Below are 23,637 nucleotides of genomic sequence, written 5' to 3' on the forward strand. Positions count from 1 at the left end.
AGGACGAAGAAGAATCCCAAGCGCTCCAATTGGACGAATCGACCCCACCTGACCAGATCACGTGGTACAAAACCGAAGTTTAGCACTATAAACGCAAGCTAGCGAAATGCGTAGGTAACAAATATAAATTAAAACTTTAAATCTGTGTACGATGTCAGAGTCAAGCCCTGAGCTTAATGATTATTTAGAGGGTAGGATTTCCTTCGAGGAGTTCGAGAGACGGAGAGAGGAGCGAATTAAAGCGAAGCGAAAGGTAACGCTAACGCTTTTCTGGAAGGTTTCCAAATATCACCTCGTTCCCTAGATTAAGTGCACTACTTAGGGGACTAAAGCCTGGACTATACCGCCTGTGAGGTGCCCTATAGAGCCGGGGACGTGTTATTTAGGATTCGGCCCTGTGTTCTGTCAGTTTGTAGATGTTTCTGTGCTTTTGGAATAGAAATGAATTTCAGAAATCACTTCATTTTTAATTATCGTATGTCGATTTTTTTGTTATAAATATTTGTATATAAAATTGTATTTTTGTGATTGCAATTTTGACCTCAAATAAATGACCAATAATAAATCAAATTATGAAAATATAAAAATAAAAGTATATTTAAAAACTAGTTATGTTATGGTCATACACTGAGTCTGTAGTCTTATTGTTCTGTTTACTCAAATCTGGATAGATAGATAGATAGATAGATAGATAGATAGACTGATCAGGCATAACATTATGACCACCTGCCTAATATTGTGGTCCCCCTTTTGCTGCCAAAACAGTCCTGACCCGTCGAGGCATGGACTCCACTAGATCTACACCTGAAGGTGTGCTGTGGGATCTGGATCACCGAGATGTTAGCAGCAGATCACTGCAGACCGGGAACACCCCACAAGAGCTGCAGTTTTGGAGATGCTCTGATCCAGTGGTCTAGCCATCACAATTTGTCCCTTTGTCAAACTCGCTCAAATCCTTACACTTGTCCATCTTTCCTGCTTCTAACACATCAACCTTGAGGACAAAATGTTGACTTGGTGCCTAATATATCCCACCCACTAACAGGTGCCATGATGAGGAGATCATCAGTCTTATTCACTTCACCTCTCACTGCTCTTAATGTTATGCCTGATTGGGATAGATAGATAGATAGATAGATAGATAGATAGATAGATAGATAGATAGATAGATAGATAGATAGATAACTCTGCTCTTTTCCTGTTTCAGGTCCAGGAGGATGGAGAAGATGGTTCTGATGAGAATAATGATGCTGTTCCCAGTACATCCGTTCAGACCTGCAAACCAACACGTAAACCTCACACAGGTACAACAGACTACAGCAAGAACAATCTGTGGGCTAAATCCGATCAGTCGCTTCATAACAGAATCAAGATTTACATTAATCAGTTTAGAGAAACGGGAGACATGGTTTTATGAAGCAGGTAACCTTGTTTTAGTTTGTTTATTTAGTTAGTTAGTTAGTTAGTTATTTGATCGATCTGGTTTCCACACTTGTATAATACTAAATTATAACAAAAAAAGAGTATTAATTCTTCAATTATTCAATAATTCAATAATTTCAGTTAAAAGCAAGTGGGCTGAAGTAACGGTTAGTTTTTGTTGTTGTTGTTGTTGTTGTTGTTTTTGTTGTTGTGCCTGTATTTATTTACACTGGATTAAAGCTGACTGGAAGTTTAAAATATAACAAACGTAATTGAGTGGGCGTGGCCGCCTCATAGAGTGGGCAGTGCTTCTCCGTGTTTCTTTTTTAACAGAGGTGTGTTGTTTTTGTGTGTGTGTGTTGTTCTGAGTTGAACTGGTGTGTAATCATGTTTTTCTTCCCGATCTAGTCAGAAGAAGTAAGGTTAATATTCTGTTACGAGGTGGGCGGGGCTTATTTTAGGTACAGCGTGCAGAGGTTTTGCGCTCAACCAATCACAGAGTCTAATTTATGTCAGATTATCATCACTGTGACTGAGTGTGAATTTGTTTATAAATTAGTTTGTAGTTTTAAACCCCAGTGTGATGTTGTTGTTGTTGTTGTTGTTGTTGTGGTTTTTCCCTCCTGTAGTCAGTGCAGAAGAAGGAGTCAGCCCGAGTGTTCAGAAAGCCTTCGCCTCCATGCTCGGGGAGGATGAGGATGATGATGATGAGGAGGAGGAGGAGCTGGAGGATGAAGAGGATGGCGATGCGGAGTGGAAGGACATCGGGCAGCACTATGCAGGAGATGGCGGCAGCAGCGAGGTGACCCCAGGGGACGTGTTCGCTCTGGAGATGGAGCTGAACCGCGAGAACAAGAAGATGATGAAGGTGAAAACTGCTTTAAAAAAAAAACCTCTTCTAGTAGTATTGCATTTTATATTTTAAATTTAATGTCTGTATTTTTATTTCATATCTAACATGTTAAATTATGTATTATATATTAAATAAATGTTAAAGTTTTCCAGACAAATAAGTTTTGTATATCGTTTAATTTTTTTTTTATTTAAAAAAAAACCTGTATTTAATTATATTAAAATAAAATACAATACAAACTATTTGATGATTTTGAATGATTTAGACATGGAGAATATTAGAATATAAAAAACAGAATATTAGTATTATTATTGTTATTGTTATTTTAAGTATTATTCTCCACTGTTCTTATTTCTCACTTTTCTCAGGAAAGGCGATCACGCAGTAAGCTCCCTCGTGCCCTCCGAGGCCTGATGGGTGAGGCGAACATCCGCTACGCTCGTGGAGAGAAGGACGACGCCATCCTGATGTGCATGGAGATCATCCGCCAAGGTGCGTGGGGTTCAGCAGCATGTGAATGTCTTGAGGTTTCCAGTTTCCTTGTAACGTGACTGTTTTTTCCGTCTCTTGTACGTGTCGTAGCTCCTCTGGCGTATGAGCCGTTCTCCACTCTGGCGATGATCTACGAGGATCAAGGGGACGCTCAGAAGGCGCTGCAGTTCGGCCTGATCGCCGCGCACCTCAACCCGAGCGACTGCGACGAGTGGCTGAAGCTGGCCGACATGTCGCTGGAGCAGGAGAACATCAAGCAGGCCATCATCTGCTACAGCAAAGGTCACTTCCGAGCGGATACGTACCATGTATTATTATGTGTACTACATGCCTTCTTAAGCCTTTAGTCTTTGTGTGTCCTTACAGCGATTAAATATGACCAGACTAACGTGCGCTACCTGTGGGAGCGCTCAAGTCTGTACGAACAGCTGGGCGAACACAAACAGGCCATGGACGGCTACCGGCGCATCCTCACCCTGCTGCCCCCTACTGACGGAGAGCACTTCATGCAGCTGTCACGCGACATGGCTAAGTACGTCACGCCAGATAATTCAGCTAAAATTGGTCTACAAAGCAGTACCTAGAATGAAGTAGTGTGTGTTTGTGAGATTAGGAGCTACTACGAGAGCAGCGATTTGCCCTCAGCTATCGGCGTGATGGAGGAAGCTCTGTCCAGGCATCCCGAGCTCGTCACACCCGAGTGTGTTAACATGGCGGCCGAGCTCTACATAGCCAACCACCAATATGGCAAAGCCTTAGAGGTGAGAACCTGCTCCGGTTTGTCGGATCGCTGGCAAGGAGACCTTGTTTTTATGAGCGTTTATCTTGCTTAGATCTTGATTAAATTTTGCGGAATCGTACTGGAGAGAGAGGCCACCAAAGAGGAAGCGGGGAATCAGGAGGAATTGAAGGAAGAGGCCATGGACGCCTCGACAGAAGCAAAAGGTGAGACACGTTTCCATGATCCTGACATCAGGTTTGTTTTTTTGTGGATATTTGCAGTGTTTTGAATGTGATTTTTTTGTGCTTTTTAGGAGACATTTTGGAGGTGCTGGTGCCTGATGATGTTCCTATAGATATCAGGGTGAAGCTCATGGTGTGTCTGATCCATCAAAATGTCTTCAAGCCTTTGAACGTGAGTTCACTTTTACATTCTTACATGTACATTTGGGAGAAATAACCGAGATAGACAAGGTATGGTATTTGTGTGATGGAGCAGTGTGTGCTGGGAAGGCATGGGATACGAGTGGGTGGGATTGGGATTGTGGATGTATTGGGAGTGGTTAGGGTACAGTGGGATGGGATTGTGGATGTATTGGGAGTGGTTAGGGTACAGTGGGATGGGATTGTGGATGTATTGGGAGTGGTTAGGGTACAGTGGGATGGGATTGTGGATGTATTGGGAGTGGTTAGGGTACAGTGGGATGGGATTGTGGATGTATTGGGAGTGGTTAGGGTACAGTGGGATGGGATTGTGGATGTATTGGGAGTGGTTAGGGTACAGTGGGATGGGATTGTGGATGTATTGGGAGTGGTTAGGGTACAGTGGGATGGGATTGTGGATGTATTGGGAGTGGTTAGGGTACAGTGGGATGGGATTGTGGATGTATTGGGAGTGGTTAGGGTACAGTGGGATGGGATTGTGGATGTATTGGGAGTGGTTAGGGTACAGTGGGATGGGATTGTGGATGTATTGGGAGTGGTTAGGGTACAGTGGGATGGGATTGTGGATGTATTGGGAGTGGTTAGGGTACAGTGTAATAGAATGCTGTAGGGTGAGGTGGGAATAGATGGGATACTGTATAATAGGATGGGATTCGATACAAGGCATTGGGATACAGGGAAATGGAATGGGATACAATATGATACAATGTTACAGGGTGGGATATTATATAACTTGAAGGCATTGGATGTAATGGAATGGGATACAGATAACAGGATTTGGACTGGATAGGATTGGGTTCGGAATGGAATAGGATATTATGGGATGGTGTACAGTTGGAGAGAATGATATAGTGTTAGTTACTGTAGGATTGGATTAGATGTGAAGGGGATACTCTAGCATGCTATATGAAATCAGGAGATTGGACATTGTGATAAGATTGGATGGGATGAGAGTAGATTGGAAATGATGGGACAGGGTGGGATTGGATGAAATATTATAAATTGTTAGTTGTGATTGGATTGATTGGATACAGCAGGATGGAATACGACTGAATGGAATATGATGGTTGGGATAGGACCATGTTGGACCGGGTTCTGTGGGATAGGATGATGCTGGATTGGATAATATTTCAGTGGGAAAGGATATGACACAAAGGAAAGGAATAGGATTGGAAGGAATATGATAGATGGGGTGGGATAGAACGTGATGTAGAATGTGATATGAAATGGGATACAGTATATGGGAATGGGAAATGATTGGATGGAATAGTTTAGGAAGTGATGGGATGAAATGGTATAAGGCTGATGGGGAAAGGATTGCTCAGAATGGAATTGGGATAAGACTGGGTATTGTTGATTCCCAAATGGAACTTTGGTTGTTCTACAGTAGCAGTGTGTATCCTACAACTTCTAGACACTAGCTGATATCTGTGCACATATTTCACACATTATTATCTTCACACTGGCGTCTGATGGCTTAATAAATCAGGTGTGATGGGGCGGAGCTTATTTGTATGTCTTGACCCTGCATTTTTGTTTGCGCTCTCTTCAGCCAATGGTGATGTCGATGATGGAGCAGAGTCCAGAGGAGTTGGGTGATCTGTATCTGGACGTGGCTGAGGCCTTCATGGATAAGGGCGAGTATGTTTCTGCCCTGCCCCTGCTTGGTGCGCTCGTCTGCTCTGAGAGATACAACCTCGCCGTAGTGTGGCTCCGACATGCAGGTGAGGAGGTGTTGTTTTTTTTGTTTTTTTTTACTTTTACTTCATCATTATTGATTGATTTCTTAACAATTTTTGTTTGGACACATCTTGTTTTGTGTTTTGTTTAGTCTGGATTATATATCTTGTTTTTGTTTCCTTACCTTTTGTTTAGTGTTAATGTATTTTGCTTGGTCTCCTTGTCTTTCGTTGACAAAAGACTCCATGCCTATGGTTTGTTTTGCTTTTGTTTTGCTGCCATGTCTTTTGTTCAGCCTCGTTGTTTGTTTATCTTCCTTTAATTTTGCCCCTCTGATGTACACCGATCAGGCATAACATTGTGAGCAGTGAGAGGTGAAGTGAATAAGAGAGTATCTCCTCATCATGCCACCTGTTAGTGGGTGGGATATATCAGGCAGCAAGTCAACATTTTGTCCTCAAAGTTGATGTTAGAAGCAGGAAAAATGGACAAGCGTAAGGATTTGAGTGAGTTTGACCAAAAGGGCCAGATTGTGATGGCTAGACCACTGGATCAGAGCATCTCCAAAACTGCAGCTCTTGTGGGGTGTTCCCGGTCTGTAGTGGTCAGCATCTATCAAAAATGGTCCAAGGAAGGAACAGTGGTGAACCGGTGACAGGGTTGTGAGTGGTCAAGGCTCACTGATGCAACAATGGTCTGATCCAACAGACGAGCTACTGTTGCTCTAATTGCTGAAGAAGTTAATGCTGGTTCTGATAGGTGTCAGAATACACAGTGCAGGACGGGTCAGGGCTGTTTTGGCAGCAAAAGGAGGAAAAACAATATTAGGCAGGTGGTCATAATGTTATGCCTGATTAGTGTATATATCCTGTCTGTTTTCAGAGTGTCTGAAGGCCCTTGGACATTTAGAGGTGGCTGCTAAGAGCTACAGTAAGGTGGTGGAGATGGCGCCTCTGCATCTGGAGGCACGTCTGGCTCTCTCCACCTTGCAGCAGCAGCTGGGTAGACCAGAATCTGCCCTCAAGGCGCTGGAGCCCATGTACGACCCCGACACTCTGGCTCAAGACTCGTCAGCAGCCCAGCAGGTCTGTGTACTGGCTCACGCTCACTTCGGCTTCTCCTGTCATGTTCCAAATATGAAAAATAGGGCTAACACACTTCTTACTGTGTTTACAGGAGCTGAAGTTGTTGCTGCACCGCTCCACACTTCTCAGATCTCAAGGCAGAACCTATGACTACATAGACACTGTGCTGACCATGCTGTCCATGCTGCTTAAGGTTTTCTGTCCTAACAGCATTTTTGAAATCAGGCATGATAACTGAAGGTTATTAAGACTAGCATCTCTTCTCCTGTTCCTGTAGGTGGCGATGGTAAGAGCTCAGGTGTGTCTGATCGCTAACACATCTTCAGGCACCAGGCACTTGCGCCTTATCAGAGTGTCCAAGAACACGCTGTCTGAAATCGAGGACCAGGAAGCGGCTTACTTGGACGTGACAGGTTAGATGTGCTTCCATCAATTCATTGCTAGTAACTATGGCAACCTGTAGTGGCTTACTTATTATAGATACTGTTTAGCATGGACTTATCTCATCAGTCCATCGCTATGGTAACACAACTCATTACAACCATGGTGAGGTGAAAAGCATCTCGAACACACGTGTTACAATATTGTGTGTAGGAAAAACCAGCGTGCTGTCGCGAGAGGACTGGTGGAGTCTGCTGGTAAACTGCCTCAATGTACTGTGTGAGGAGAAACGCTACACCGAGGCAGAACTCCTCGTTGACTCGTCTCTCGAGTTCTACTCGTTCTACGATGACCGTGTCAAACGCAAAGAGCTCGAGTACCTGGGCCTGAGCGCCGCCTTCCTGGACCGCAATTTCCGTAAAGCGTACGACTACATTAGGTAAAATAATAATAATAATAATAATAATAATAATAATAATAATAATAATAATAGAGTTCCTGCTACATGCAGTTGGTAAGGATTTTTAATAAATAAACATGTGTGTGTGTTTTAGGTTGATGCTGATGTACACTGTAGAGCGAGCTCAGCTGTGGAACATCTTCAGCCAGGTGACCCTTCACTCACAGGATGGACGCCATCACCGCTTCTGCCTGCGCCTCATGCTGAAGAACCCGGAGAACCACGCGCTATGCCTGCTCAACGGCCACACCTCGCTCGTCTCCGGGACCTTCAAACACGCCCTGGGTACGGCTCAAAACTCTCACGGCGAGTCCGACAAACACTCTCACTGTCTTTATTTGTCACATATACATTACTGCACTGTGAAATTCTTTCTGTGCATCTTTGGAGGGTTGGGGTCAGAGCACAGGGTCAGCCATGATTCAGTGCCCCTGGAGCAGGGTGGGTTGGGGACCTTGCTCAAGGGCCCAACAGTAGCAGCTTGGCAGTGCTGGGGTTTGAACCCTCTGATCTTCTGATCAATGACCCAGAGCCACAGACTCTGTTTCTAATATTTTAGCTGTTTTAATTTTAATTTCCGAACCATAAATCTAATCACACTGTTATTTATTATTTAAGCCCCACTGGATATGAATCATAGATGGCCAGGATTAAAATAGCCGAGCTGAAAATGTACGAGCTTTTCCTCAAACCCCAGTTCTGTGTGTTCAGGTCAGTATATGCAGGCGTTCAGGAATCAGCCGTGTCACCCTCTGCACAGCCTGTGTGTGGGCCTCACCTTCTTTCACATGGCCTCACAGAAGTTTGTCACCAAGAGACACCCGCTGGTGCTACAGGTACGTGTTTTGGAGTCAAACAATAAACTTGATCTGGATCTTTGTAGTCCTCGACAAGAACTAGCTGTTTTTACTTTGATTTTTTAACTGTTTACATTTAAGATGAATCACTGTGGTTATGAGAAGGCTTGTAGACTTGAGTGAAGCCACAATAGCAAAATATTCAGAAACGATGGAAGCCCTGCGTGCTGAGAGTGGGCGTCCTTTACAGAGATCACACTTAGAAAGCACAGCATGCGATGCCGAGGGAGGTGTAAACGAACCCGAAGGGGACCAGTTCAAGACTTCTAGAACTCTCTCTGCTCATATGTCCAATTTTTGGTCACATATACATTACTGCACAGTGAAATTCGTTCTTCACATATCCCATCCTTGGAGGGTTGGGGTCAAAGCACAGGGTCAGCCATGATGCAGCGCCCCTGGAGTAGGGTGGGTTGAGGGCCTTGCTCAAGGGCCCAACAGTGACCGCTTGGCAGTGCTGGGGCTTGAACACTGATCTTCCAATTAACGACCAAAAGCCTTAACCACTTGAGCTACTCCTCCCACTAAAACTAACAGAGATGGGAGTAAGCTCACATCTGATCGCGTGGATCACAGACTACCTGACAGGCAGACCTCAGTATGTGAGACTGGGGGAGTGCAGGTCTGGCACTGTGGTCAGCAGTACTGGGGCACCACAAGGGACTGTTCTCTCTCCGGTCCTGTTCACCATCTACACCTCAGACTTTCAGTACAGCTCAGAGCTCTGCCACATGCAAAAGTTTGCGGACGATACTGCTATCGTTGACTGTATCAGGAAGGGACAGGAGGAAGAGTACAGACAACTGATACAGGACTTTGTTGCATGGTGTGACGTTAACCATCTGCACCTCAACTCTCCAAAGACCAGGGAGATGGTGGTGGACTTTAGGAGGCCCAGGCCTCAACCTGAGCCTGTTACTATCAATGGGGACTGTGTGGAGTTTGTCAAGACCTACAAGTACCTTGGAGTACAGCTGGATGAAAGAATGGACTGGACTGCCAACACAGACGCTCTGTGTAGGAAAGGACAGAGCCGGCTGTACTTCCTAAGAAGGCTGGCTTCCTTTAACATCTGCAAAAAGCTGCTGCATCAGACTGTTGTGGTGAGTGCCCTCTTGTATGCGGCAGTGTGCAAGGGAGGCAGCATAAAGAAGGAGGACACCTCACATCTGGACAAGCTGGTGAGGAAGGCGGGCTCGATTGTAGGCTCAGAACTGGACAGCCTGACATCAGTGGCAGAGAGGAGGGCACTGAGCAGGCTCCTGTCCGTCATGGACAATCCACTGCATCCACTGTACAACATCATCTCCAGACAGAGAAGCAGCTTCAGTGACAGGTTGGTGTCACTGCCCTGCTCCACTGACAGACTGAGGAGGTCGTTCCTCCCCCATGCCATGCGACTCTTTAATTCCACACGGGGTGGGAGGAGTCAGTGCTGACACTACTCTTCTCTCTGTACTGGACTGTACAATAAAACACACATTACACACAATACACTCCGGTTTATACAGAACTCTCAATACACTGAGATTTGCACAGAACTCATAAACACGCAGTTTTTGCACATCGAATCGGTCTGTAACCTTAAACACTTGTCTTGCACATTACTTGTTTTTCATCTAATTCTCCATATTTATTCCTAAATCTCTGTATTTAGTATTTTTCTGATGTATTTTCTTATATTGTTATATTCTGCTATATTTTGTAATATTTTATATATTGTTATTTGATATATTTTTGTTATATTTTTGTACCCTAATTTGGGTATTTTAGTATTTTTGTTAAATTCCTTCCTATTTTATCTATTACCTGTGTTTGTGGATACTGCTGGAAACTGTGAATTTCCCTTTGGGATGAATAAAGTATCTATCTATCTATCTATCTATCTATCTATCTATCTATCTATCTATCTATCTATCTATCTATCTATCTATCTATCTATCTATCTATCTATCTATCTATCTATCTTAATTGTGTAACTGAAGCATGGTGGTGGCAGCATCACAGTTTAGGACTAGCTAGACAACTTTCATTTAAAATTCTATTCAGATATCTCATGTTTTTCTGTGCAGGGTTTCTCCTTCCTGTGGCGTTACGTGGAGTTCAGAGGTCATTGTCAGGAGAGTTTGTATAATTTAGGTCGTGCTTTGCATCAGCTCAGTCTGGCCCATTTGGCCATCCACTACTATCAGAAAGCCCTCAGCTTACCACCTGTCAAACTGGAGGTCAGTACAACGACAACAACAACGTCTCGGTCATTCACAAAAGTGAAAGAGTTTTAAAGGAAAGCTGTAGTTTAATGAAGAGTCTAAGAGTGTCTCTCTGGTTGTGTTGCAGGGCATTGAGGACGATCAGGTGGACCTGCGCAGAGAAATCGCCTTCAATCTTTCACTAATATACCAAGCTAGCGGCAACATGGAAATGGCCCGCTACTACATACACACATATTGTGTTATCTAAGTGTGTGTGTGTGTGTCAGAGACCAAAATGTATAATAGTATTTTCTACTTTAATAAAGTTATTTATTATTGTTGATACTTCATGAGTTTGGAGTTATGGTATACATTTCACCAAAGGGGGGCGCTAGATTTCATCAAAACATTAAAATCACACAGTCGATGGAATGTTGGATTCAGTTTTTTACACCATGGGAGGAATTAGTTAAGCTTCTATACACAATGTTAAGAAAATAACCAAACGAGAGAAAGTATTTATAAATAAATTATTTTTTTCCCCAGCTCAAATACATGCTTGTAAACAGGGAAAGGAGCTAAAACACACAAACAAATAAAAGTGTATCAGGCAAAATTTGTCTTTAAACAGTTTTGAATGATTTTCTACTCTTTGACCCCGCCCCCATTCACAATCCATGTGCACATAGCTCCGCCCCAGATCTTGTGTTCGACTAGAGTTAGCATTAGTAAGGGCTGGTCATGGGACTGGTCAAATAACTTATTTCCTTTGTTTATTAGTAAAGAAGAATTAGAAGAGTTTTATTTTTTCAAGAGGAAGAATTATATGGCAGCGCTGGGCAGCTGCTGAATTACAGACTGAAATGGGGGTGGAGTCAAGACGTTTTAGGGGGCGTGTCTATAAAATGACTGACACAACCGTTCTGAACCGTAACACTTATGTTGACATGCCTTCAACCATTATTTGGGAAATTATTCCTATTAAACTATTTTTGTAAATCCCTATTTGACCTTTTTAAAAGGAAATATATATATATATTGTAACAAGTGTATACAAATATCTGCGTGCTAACAGTGCTAAGTAATTAAAAGCTAGCTATAATAGGTGTGTTGGAAAAAAAGAGGTATCGAGCTGGTCCCGCCCTTTTTTCTCCACTAGGGTTGCCAGGTTGAGTTTTTTTCCCACCATCAGCAATAAGCTATTTAAAAATCGCCCTTAATCACCTGATTATCCCCCGTCCTCCATATAACCTGCACTGATTTCAATACATTAGCATATTTTGTGATGTAGTAAAATTATTTTTTGGACTAAAGCGGGATTTATTGAGTCAGATTAAAAAAAAAAAAAAAAAAACAACAACCCGGGTCTCTGTGCGAACACACATCCAAAACAAAAGGATGAACGGAAACCGGAGCTGGAGGAAACATTCCGCTTCTCTTTTTATCATCACTCGACGCTTCCCTCCGCACGCGCACATACGGGCTCTTCATATTATAGAGTGAGTTTCTTTATTTCTTTCTTATTTTCTCCACCCGGTGGGCGGAAACGATACGGTTGCGGTCTTTAAAACCAACGCAGACGGACGTTCGGTAATGTGAAAAAAAAACAAAAAAAAACAACAACAACCACGGCATCGTTTAGTGTCGTCTTCTCGTCTCAGCTGACGCCTTTAAACGTGCGCGAGCGCGAGCGCGGAGGCGGATTCCCCGCGCGCGCAAGCGAAGGAGGCCAGAGAAATAAAGAGAGGATACTCGCGCGCTGCACAATTTAACGGGAGGGGAAAAAAATGCGAATGTTTTCTCGGTGATTGTTTTTTTTTTTTTTTTTTTTGAGGATTTTTTCTTTGCACACGCACGCGCCTCTTACGGTAAGTTGTTTATGTGTTTTGTTTGTGTCTTGTTTACCTTCATGGAGCTGCCGTCGTTTACATCAGAGCTCCGGGTACTAGTCTGCGCGCGTGGGGAGTTTTTTTTAACGGTTTTAACGCAATTATTTTGTTTAATTTAAAGAAAAAACTTCACGTGAACGAAAATGACCTGTTTAGATCTCGAGCCGTTTTGGAGGATACAGTAATGCTACAGGATTTATTATTGGATAACGTATATAAACACACGATAGATAGATAGATAGATAGATAGATAGATAGGCAGATAGATAGATAGGTAGGCAGATAGATAGATAGATTATACGTTTCATTTGTATTGACACCTGGCGCCATAAAGGCTTAATTTCCCTCCACACTACACCAAATGGTTGAAGGTTCATGACATCAATATGTCTGTTTATAGCTTTAGATCTGATGTTCAGCTCTCATGTCAAGTGGTCAGTGCATGAGTAATCCATTAAAAACGGAAATATGCAGGCAAGGATTGGTCAGATTTGTGTTCACACCTCAGGGTCATGCCATCACACACACACTCCTGTTTCACATCCTGTTCTCCACTCCAGCGTTGACTGATGGTTACTTATGGCTTCCTTGTCTTTTCCTTCAGATCAAGTCTTTAAAAAAAAAAAAAATAGAGTTATCGATCAACTGTGAAAGTGTAGTTCTGTTTCCCGGACCTGGTTACTCAAATATACTCAAATGGGATGTTCCTCCATTTTCCGACGATCATGAGAAGAAGAAAAACCTTCACGAAGCTCGTTCTTTCAGTTCCATTATTTGCAGGGATATTGACGGATTAGGTCACTTTAAAAGTACAGAACCAAAGTCCTGGTCCTGATTAATATCCAGTCCCAATCTCTGTTTATTATGGCCTGGTCTGGACAATATCTATCTATTGTCCTAATACAGCCGGCCCTGTGCCCAGTCTCCGTCGGCCAGGTATTCCTGTTTTTGTAATTTGCACTTCGACAGATCTCTGTATGTACACCTTGTTCAGCCACTCCCTGAACATGCCCGAAGTTGCTCAACTCCTGGAGAAAGCTATTGTTTACATGTCTTCGCATGATCAACGAAGTCTAGCTACAGGGTATGCGCTAATATGGACTCATATAGACGTTAATAAACCCGCCAGATTAGTCGAAGTAAGTCATCACCCAGAGGAACAAATAAACCTCGACCTGGGTAGAAGGAAGTGACCTAAAACGGCTTTGTGATGTAAGTGCCATGCAGGCTCTCAAGCTAAACATAGCCGAGAATGTTATACTTCATAAACAAAAGCAAGAGCTTGACTCTCATTCAACTTAATATTGTTGCAAGTTCAGATTCCAGGCCTGAAATATTCTGATGCTTCTAAATACACAACATTCCACTCAATTCTTCTTGTTAGGCTTTAGCAAGGAAGTTTTGTAGCTTCATGACTTTTTCCATTTCCTGCGGCATGTCGATGGAAGCTATTTAGCTGATCAAAGCTCAGCAGCTCAGCCCACAAAAATGAGAAAAATGTCCATGTGTGAAGGGATAGCTCGACAGGCGGCGTTACATTGCGAGTTGTTAGCGCTCGGAGGGTGGCCGCCGTGCTCTGGACACCGCGGCCAAACCACATCTCACTAGGTGTTTATGAAGAACAACAGTCTTTCTGTTTTTTTCTTTCCTTTCACAAAATGGACTTTTAATAGCCACCATCTGTACTGTAAGCGTTACAGCATTCGGTATTAAGCGCTGGAAAAGGTTTGATTCTTGTTTACTTATACCAGCAGGTTGGCATTCATACAGCTTTCATCTGCCAAGATTCCAAGATTTCCTCCTAAACCTGAAAGACGGTCTGTTTACAACCTTGAGAAACAACGTCTTCTCTGTTCAGCATCACCGATAAAACCGTCTCACTGCTTCTCTTTTCTCCTCTTGATCGCTTGTGGCTTGTGTTCTTAGTCAAACGCCAAGCTCCATCATGTGTCTAAACCTGGACCTGGGAGGCATTAAATATGCTGGCGGTCAAGTGTTTTAGGTGGGCGTTTTCTGTAAGTTGTGTGTAAACGTAGAGACAGTTATATGGAAACAGTTGAATGTAGTATAGTTTCACCTCAGACATTTTGCAGATGAGATACACACACACACACACACACACACACACACACACACACACACACACACACACACACACCATGATGTCTTAGCTTGAAAGTAGTCCAGATATGTGGTGACTGGCAGGAGCTGCAGCCTATCAAAACAAAGTCCGTTGAAACCTCCTCTTTGGCCTTCCTCTTTTCCTCCTGCCTGGCAGCTCCATGTCCAACATTCTCCTACCAATATCCTCACTCTCCCTCCTCTGGACATGTCCAAACCATCTTAATCTGTCCTCCCTAACTTCGTCCCCCAAACGTCCAACATGAGCTGTCCCTCTGATGTACTCGTTCCTAATCCTGTACAACCGTCTCACTCCCAAAGAAAACCTCAACATCTTCAGCTCTGCTACCTCCAGCTCTGACTCCTGCCTCTTCCTCAGTGACACTGCCTCTAAACCATACAGCATGGCCGGTCTCACCACTGTCTTGTACACCTTCCCCTTGATTCTCGCTGATATTTTTCTATCACGCAGAACTCCCGACACTTTTCTCCACCCTGCCTGCACTCGCTTCTTTACCTCATTCCCACACTCTCCATTACTCTGGACTGTTCACCCCAAGTACTTAAACTCCTGTACCTTCTTCATGTCTTCACCCTGTAATCTTACTGTTCCACTGTTCCCTCCCTCGACTATAGTCATTATAATTGTTCATAATTGATGAGCTTCTCCAACACTCGCACCTCTGAAGATTCCACATAAATTCTGTAAATCCGTTTCTTTACAAAAACCAGGAACTTTCTTACTCTTACTGGATCGACAAATCTCCAACCCTGACATTTTCTGAATTCCTGACATATCCTGTTTAAGTCGTCTTGGACTAACAGCTGCTAACGACGGCTTGTTTTTTTTTCCCCCCCACCTGCTGTATCACATTATCCATGTGCTGAAAAAAGAAACTGCTTCCATTTTCTATACTTGTGTCTCTTTCAGATTTAAAGCAACTGTACCAAGCCTTGACACAGCCATGATGATCAGGTTACGTCAGATCTTTATTATTGGACTGATGCTAAGTCCGGGGTGTTTATTTTGGAACCATGTGAATTTTCCTGTGGATTTATCATGTTGTGTTGTGTTGCTCCATGCGGTTGTTGGGACGGAGCCATGTCTTGTTCTTTATGTCATGATCTTGGAAGTGCAGAACTTCATCCTTCAGCGTGTGAGATCTTTACTCTGACCCGTACGCCGATGAGTACGGGTCACCCGAGGACCCGGAGCTTACGGTCACATGGGACATGTTGTCGATATCATTATCGCACTCATTTGCGCCAGTGTGCTCTGCTGTGTGTGTGTGTGTGTGTGTGTGTGTATGTTCTTATATAATGACTATAAGATTATGGAGGAATATGTTTCATTAAAAACACCCAAGACCAAGCAGAATTAATTCTCCAGCTCTTTCTGAAATGTCACTATTTGACACTAGAGAATAGTTTTCTTTTCCTTTTTCCTTTTTTCTCTTTCTCTAACATGACAAAGAACTGCAGCTTTTCACTGTAACGAGAACTCTTCTGAACTCATCCTGAAGCTCTTGTAATGTTACAGCTTCATCACTGACACTGGAGACTCCTTCCATAAATGACTGACGTTGTGAGAAACATCAATATTTGATAGTCATGTAGATGAATTTATAGAACATCGATAATGGTGTGTGTGTGTGTGTGTGGGAGGGTGGATGGCTTTCCGTGCATGTTGTACTACTCACAGGAAAAAGGGTCACGCTCTGTCTCGGTGTACAAATCCACCCCTCTACTCCTCCGCCCCCTGACAGGATGTGTTGTGTGCATGAGGAATGCCAAAATAGCTGTGTGACAATGAGCAGGAGGTCAGGAACGCTGGCTTGCCCCCGCTACGTACCCTCAGCACCCTCTTAACCCGTAGCCTGAAATAGATGCCGTAACTACGTAGCCGTTCAAGTCCGACGTTGTTTTTCCTCCATCGGAAACAATTAGCAACAAATTGCATGCTGAGGTAATGACATCATCCTGTTCCTTTAATTGTCAGACACTTGAACCTCAGCTCTGGACCTCCATCTCCCACCGCTCAGGCATTCTCTCTCTGAATGATTATTATTATTATTATTATTTTCTGTCAACGTTTCAGGAGCAATTTTTAGATTCCTGGCAGATTTTAAAGACTTTAAAAGTTTCAGTTCACACGAGTGTCAAAAAAAGAAACACAATCCCACACACTACACTCCATCCGATTTACTGTCACTTTCTCTACACTGTGAATGCCATTTGGATTGGGATGGATATGCTCATAGGCCACGCCTCCTTTAATTAGAGTGAATAGAAATAATTTGATGTATCCGCAATATTTATGTCACAGTATTCTTTTCTGAGATATTGGGGGATATCGTGAACAGAAAACACAAAACCGCCTAAATTGAATTGTGAACTGATTAGAAGCAGTTGATTTAAATTTCTAAAATAAAAAATTGTGAAATTCAAAACTTGTTTATATATTTAATATAAAATACATTTATTTGTAAGACATTAAAATCTTATTTGTTTATGCAATTTATTAATGCAACTTATTTATCCTTTTATGCAAATTATTTATCTATCTATCTGTCTATCTATTTATTTATTTATATATGCAGTTTATTCATGCAGTTTATTTATTTTTCTATGCTATTTATTTATTTATTTATTTATTTATGCAATTTATTTACGCAATTTATTTATGAAATTTACTTTTTTATTTATGGAATTTATTTGAGTTTCTGGCATTTTGCGAGCCAACCTACTCGTCATGATGCGCATCGTGTATCTCAGAAATACCTTTGAGAATCTTATAATATTTCTATCACATGTCCCGCCCCCAACCAACGTGCAGAGAAGTTTTGCGGCCGTCCTTAGCATCATTTTAACTTAAAACCACGAGTGACTCTTAACGTATGATATCCTTAATCGAATATTGGCCTCCGAGTGTATTTAGGCTTCAGATATGGGTCAATGCCTGGGCTTCTCTGAGCTGGAGATGTGTTGTCTGTGTTATAAATAGTTCAACTCTGGGCTGTGTATAAATAGAAAGTGTGGGTAGATACAGAACCGGAGCTGGTGCAGTTTGACGAGCGCGATGCTTATCCTAAGAGCTGGATGTTTTCGCTGTGTGTCGGGTCACGTATATGTTTATAAGTGGAGTTTTAACACACCGCCTGTTCAAAAATGTACCGCTGTTAAAGATGTTTATAAGGTTATGTAGGCACAAATGGTGCCAATACTTTAATATCAGAGAAAGTATAGAAGTGTCGGATTACATTAAAATACAAATCTCCTTCTAGTGGACTTGTTGTACCCTGTGTAGTGAGCACATGTTGAGAACATTTAAGATTTGGCCATACTTGTTTTACTAAACTTTAGTAATCTTCATCAACCCCATCATCCACCAGCGTTATCATCCACATACTTCGCAGGCTAGCATCATTCCCTTCATGCTAGCATGGAGGTATAAGGTGTCTCATAGGAGGCATTAGTCAGAGCTCACTCTCTTACTCGCTCGTCCATCCGAGTGTCCTCAGGAGGAAATGCGCTAACAGTGAGGACAGGACGGAAGATCATTAGCTAATGTAGGTGAGCTGTCAGTTCCTGGCAGAATGACAGCTGCAGGGATCGGGATGAAGCCACAGAGTACTCACAACCGTCTTTCCTGCTCATGGCTGGAGTTCGGTTCAGCTTCAGGTTTGTGAGTAAGCTGGACTGTTTGCTTTTTAGCCATGAAAATCTGGTTTTATAGCCTTGTTATGGTCAATGAGTTGATCGACTTATCGACTGTGAGTCGATTCTTATTTTCCGGTGTTATTCCGGTCTTTCGTATAAGCAGAGAAAGAAAATCTGGACTCGATGTTGACTTTTTTAAATGGCGCATCACTGGTGGGAGGGAAATGCTAGCTGCCGTCACACACGATTGGCCTATTGTCACTGTGATTGATGGAAGAGAGAGAGTATGCCCCTCCCACCCAGAGAGAAAAACCGGCAATTTAACATTCGAAGTGCAAGTGCTTTAATGTTGCTTCACTCAGGAGCCATTTAAATATCCAAAAACAATCAAATCCTGAGAGCTAGCTAATAAATTCATGACATTTCTAGCCTCCTGTTTCACCCTGATTACCGAACAATTCCAACACCCATACAAAATACACGACAACAGGTGGAACAGATACAGTTTAGCTGAGACGAAGTCGCCGTCTCCTGCTAGTGTTCGGACGTTGAGAGTCAGTTTCCTGTTTCCATTCAGTGCAGAAAAGCGAGTGAGTCATAAATGTGTCATAAGCACAGTAATGAGGTGACATGAGAGGTCAGTGCTGATTAAAAGGAAACACATTGCACACACTGGGGAAGATGACAGCGATGACATGGCAATACGGATATCTGAAACTGTGTAGCGACGACGTAATGCCATACAGGTGTAACTGATCATTTCCAAACACGGGTTTGTCAACACTTTTCAGGGAAAATTAGGTAATGTATGCTTTAAAGGTCAGGAGATGATGTCATGGACCAATTTGCAAGTTTGTGATTTGGGAACGGTATTAATCAGTGATTTGGTCACTGGGAAAGTAACTAATGCATGCTTTAAAGGTAAACGGATGATGTCATGGACCAATTTTTATATTCATGAATTGGTCATTGGTTGGTCAATAGTGGTGTCATTGATTGGTCATTGGAACAATGGGGTTCACTGATTGGTCATTGGGAGCAGTGGTGATCACTAATTGATCATTAGGAACACTGGTGATCAGTGATTGGTCATTGGAAGCAGTAATGACCAGTGATTGGTCATTAGGAACAGTGGTGTCAGTGACTGGTCATTAGGAGCAGTGGTGTCAGGGATTGGTCATTGGGAGCAGTAATGACCAGTGATTGGTCATTAAGAACTGAGGTGTCAGGGATTGGTCATTAGGAGCAGTGGTGATCAGTGATTGGTAATTAGGAACACTGGTGAACAGGGATTGGTCATTGGGAGCAGTGGTGATCAGTGATTGGTAATTAGGAACACTGGTGATTAGTGATTGGTCATTGGGAACAGTGATGATCAGTGATTGGTCATTAGGAGCAGTTGTGTCAGTGATTGGTTATTGGGAGCAGTAATGATCAGTAATTGGTCATTAGGAACAGTTGTGCTAGTGATTGGTCAGTGGTAACAGTAATGATCAGTGAGTGGTCATTGGGAGCAGTGGTGAAGAGTGATTGGTCATTCGGTGTAGTGGTGACCAGTGACTGGTCATTAGGAAAACTGGTGTATAGTGATCATTTGGACATGAATGAAGGCTTAGTAAGTCTTATACTTTCTTTTTTTGCAAGTCTGGTGAAAAAGTTGTAAACTCTGGCAGTGCAGTAGCTGCAACCTGATACAACAGAAACTCACTTGTCTCACAAGTATTCTAGCATTTTCCTATCTTAAATAATCAGATGCTAAGTTTGTCTTGTACAGTTGCAGTAAATGACACCACACTGTTCCTTTCCCACCTATAATACACATTCTCTCCAACACTGCACTGTGAGAACATCCATCATTCCTTCTGTCTTAATGACATTACAAAGATGGAAGTGATATCAGGTTAGCGCTTCTTCTCCAACACGTTCACAGAGGTGTGGACGGAGGGTGATGGGGCAGTGAGTGTGCATTCCATCAGTCCAGCCCTGCTAATGCGACTGGAGCTCTGGTTTCATCTAAGAGATGACCTCATGCACACTTCTCAGCACTTCCTGTCTGAGGTGCCCATTAGCGCAGAGGCAGCTTGTTGAGGCAGATCGTAACTGGTGAAAGCCTGTGATTGAATTTTGAGACTTTCACTAGAGTTTAGGGTTTGCTGAATCAGTCTGCAGGCTTGGAGGTTAAGCAGGTTCATCCTGAGGTTTAGAACTGACACAGTTACTGCTAGAGTGGCATTTAAGGGGATTGTATAAACAGTTGCTAGCTAATTGGCTAATTAGGAAAAGGTCACAGCTTTCTTTGCTAATATTGCTAGAATGAAATACAAAAATGCTGATCCAGTTAGTTTGAGTATTACTATATTGAATATTTGCTGTTGTGTGTGTGTGTGTGTGTGTGTGTGTGTGTGTGTGTGTGTGTGTGTAAGGAAGGAGATGAAGTCAGCTGGGTGGAACCACAAGGATTAACGACAGCTTTTCTGTAGATCCGTTAGTTAATCCATGTAAGCACTCCACAGCATGGGTGTGTGTGTGTGTGTGCTACATCCGAGTGTGTGTCACATCAGCTAAATTTTTACACTGATTTTTACAACATGACCATGTGATGCTAATTTGATCCGTGTTTCCATGACAATGAGTGGGGAAAAAAGTGCTTTTCAGTGCAGCACGTTCACTTCGTATCAGACACTTCATTTACAAAGGGTGTGTTTTTTAGGATTTTTAGTGACCACCCATACTAGTGTTGAAGTGTGCTAATATGAAGACGATGCTGAGGTCAGATCCAGTGATATATTGTAGTCTGAGGATAATCACTGGTTTTCAGTTTGACCCAGAAAACAACTCAATATAAAATGGCTGCCGAGTGGAAACTAACTACAAATCAGCTGCTCAGCATGCTAACTACTAGCTAGCTAGCATTATATGACATTATAATGCCCATCATCTAGCTAGCCACCAAGTCAGTTTCCTCCAACGTGACTGCACGCTATGGTGAGCGTTCTGTTTTTAGCTAGAGCGTGGGCTCTCATTCTTTTCTCCCTTTCCTTTTTTTCATTTCTCAATCTAAATGCCGGGACGTACTCACAGACTTTAGCACCTCGCTAAAAATACTACTTTATTGTTTCTGTGCTATATTTAGCAATGCAGTGATTTAGGAGACAATTCAAGGCTGCGTCCCAAACCCGTATAATTACCAGTTGAACACAGATGGGGTTCTTTATACACTTTTATATCATGAAGCATGATAAAGCATTTGTGTTACTCAGTACAGTGTGGTCATGTGGTGATGACGCATCATCAGTGCCACTTTAATGGATTCTCGAGTTTCGTGTCAGATCACAGGACCTCGTCTACGTGATTAGAGTGTATCGGTGAAAGCATTACTTTTGAAACAAAAAAAGGGAGCTAAAAGAAGAAAACCCCTCCTATCGCTTCTTGTAAAGCCTGAGTTATTCAGAAGCAGCCGTGTTGTGGTTTACTGTGTTCTTGTCCTTGTGATTTGAGGGAGTTTCACCTGAGATTGATCCTGAGCCTCCATTTTTTTCTCTCTATTTCTTGGAAGAGTACTAACTAAATAAACACTTAAGTTCAAATTATTGTTTATTTTTCAAGCCGACTACATGATTTGTTGTGAGCTAGTTGCTCAGTGCTCGCAGAAGGGAAGTGCTCTTTCTCACAGTTTCTCTTCAGCATCTGTTAGTCAGAGATCAGGTTCATTTTCCCTTTTATTTTCCGTCCACGCCTCGATTGAGAGAAAAACAGGAAATTGTTGCGGAACGTTGTTTGTTCTTGACCTGCTCACCTCACGTGTAAATGTGGTGATGTAACAATAACCTCTTCTTTTTTTTTTTTCCACATCAAGTCTCCATGTGTGTGTCCTGAGAAGTCTTGGAGAAGCATCGTTCGGCCTTTTGTGGGATTTTTTTGGTTTATTTTTGCCGCCTTTGTTTCTTGACATCTGTCTGTAAATACACGCTTTTTATTTACTTTGTCCTCATAGGCAGTTTTAAGATTCTGGGAAAATGGGAGTTTGCTACAGCTCTTTTTCCAGCACAGGACGCACTTCTCGTCAGTGTTTCAAAACCGGGCTGTGTGGGAGTGTGTGTGTGTGTATGTGTGTTTTACTTGCCTGGCTGATTACTTTGCTTCTTCTCGTGATCACTGCCTCTTGTTAAAATAGGAATGGTGCTTGTGAATTTATAGCATGCGTCACATAGACTGAAGATAAATATTCAGCGTTGGTTAAATTGGGACGGGGCCTTATTACAATCGGCTGAGACCACCAATACCATGCTAAGAGCACTAGAAAGACTGGTAAAGTGTAGCAAGTAAATAGTATAAACTAGTATAATTTACAGCTAATCTAAGCTGTTTTTCTTTCAGCAGACGCCTTCTGCTCTCCCTCACGCCTGCTATCTTGCACTTTCCGCCTTGTCCGTCAGTGTCCATCTGTGTGCATGTATTATTCTGCCTTAGTAGTAACTTTGTCTTGAATCTCTAGGTCACTTAACTGTTATGTATATATGTTCAATCAAATAAACCAGGAGCGAACTGCCAGAAAAGCTGAGGTGTAAGAAGGATGTTTGGGCGAGTCGTGTTACGCCGTGCCTCACAGTCCTTCCCAACAACTCAGACAGAGGAAGCTAATTTAGGATCCTCCAAGGAAAATCATGCTTATCGACGCTTTTAGAAAGCAGGGCTGAGAAAGAGAGAGAGAGAGTGAGGAAGGGTATAATGTGACAGAGGATTGCAGAGGTGTAGGCCAAGTAGGGCAGAAGAGTCTGTACATGTGATGCTGTGAAGTTAGATGGATGGATGGATGGATGGATGGATGGATGGATGGATGGATAAAGAAATAGACAGAACATACATATCGATCAGAACAGGATGTCTAGGCCAAGTAGAGCCTAAAATTCTGGAAAAGGATTGGTTTTTGGGCACATGGCGGAAAGGATAGGGGTGAATGTTTGAATAGATGAATAGATGGATTAGATGGATGGATGAAGATAGATACAGATAAACAGATAGCTCATAACATGATTTCAAAGGTGTAGGCCAAGCAGGGCAGAAGATTCTGTACCTATGTTGCTTCAGGTTGGGTTTGAGGCGGTTGTTGGAATGGATGGATGGATGGAAGGATGGGAGGGAGGATGGATGGGTGGATGGAGAGGCAGACAGATGTGCAGATAAACCAGAAGAAGATGTCTAGGCCCTATGAAGATTTTGTACAAGGCTTCAGATAGGATTTTAGGCAGATTGATGGGTGGGTGTATGGATGGATGGAGAAACAGGCAAAAGTGTAGATTAAGTATGGCAGAAGATTCTGCGCAAGCAATGCCTCAGGTTTGTTTTGTGCAGATTGATGAATGGTTGAGTTGATGGATGGC

The 23,637-nt window shown here is 42.7% G+C and overlaps 2 protein-coding genes across 3 annotated transcripts in view; both read left to right on the plus strand.

Moving 5' to 3' along the window:
- The first annotated feature begins 49 nt into the window (after nt 1-49).
- gtf3c3 (general transcription factor IIIC, polypeptide 3) lies at nt 50-10,931 on the plus strand. The gene is made up of 18 exons (XM_058380114.1): nt 50-253; nt 1,208-1,304; nt 2,052-2,290; nt 2,644-2,767; nt 2,858-3,049; nt 3,134-3,299; nt 3,381-3,528; nt 3,601-3,712; nt 3,802-3,902; nt 5,484-5,655; nt 6,494-6,696; nt 6,788-6,889; nt 6,974-7,109; nt 7,291-7,516; nt 7,632-7,822; nt 8,249-8,373; nt 10,467-10,619; nt 10,732-10,931. The coding sequence occupies exons 1-18, from the start codon at nt 152-154 to the stop codon at nt 10,852-10,854; spliced, it is 2,712 nt and encodes a 903-aa protein (XP_058236097.1). The 5' UTR covers nt 50-151; the 3' UTR covers nt 10,855-10,931.
- Nucleotides 10,932-11,797: 866 nt separating this feature from the next.
- Nucleotides 11,798-23,637, plus strand: part of hecw2b (HECT, C2 and WW domain containing E3 ubiquitin protein ligase 2b) — a 40,980-nt gene continuing 29,140 nt past the window's right edge. Inside the window, exon 1 of one of the 2 annotated variants that reach the window (XM_058380112.1) lies at nt 11,798-12,454. The gene's annotated coding sequence lies outside the window, so the exon portion shown is untranslated. The remainder of the gene's footprint in view (nt 12,455-23,637) is intronic. The other variant, XM_058380113.1, reaches the window with a different exon arrangement.

Source organism: Hemibagrus wyckioides, linkage group LG26 (assembly GCF_019097595.1).
Source record: "Hemibagrus wyckioides isolate EC202008001 linkage group LG26, SWU_Hwy_1.0, whole genome shotgun sequence".
Classification (NCBI taxonomy): domain Eukaryota; kingdom Metazoa; phylum Chordata; class Actinopteri; order Siluriformes; family Bagridae; genus Hemibagrus; species Hemibagrus wyckioides.

Excerpts from the sequence above, each read along its gene's own strand:
- gtf3c3 (XM_058380114.1), top strand. The coding sequence starts at position 152 with ATGTCAGAGTCAAGCCCTGAGCTTAATGATTATTTAGAGGGTAGGATT. Across the intron at positions 3,529-3,600 it reads AATATGGCAAAGCCTTAGAG|ATCTTGATTAAATTTTGCGG; the intron begins GTGAGAACCTGC and ends TATCTTGCTTAG. Across the intron at positions 6,890-6,973 it reads TGCTGTCCATGCTGCTTAAG|GTGGCGATGGTAAGAGCTCA; the intron begins GTTTTCTGTCCT and ends CTGTTCCTGTAG.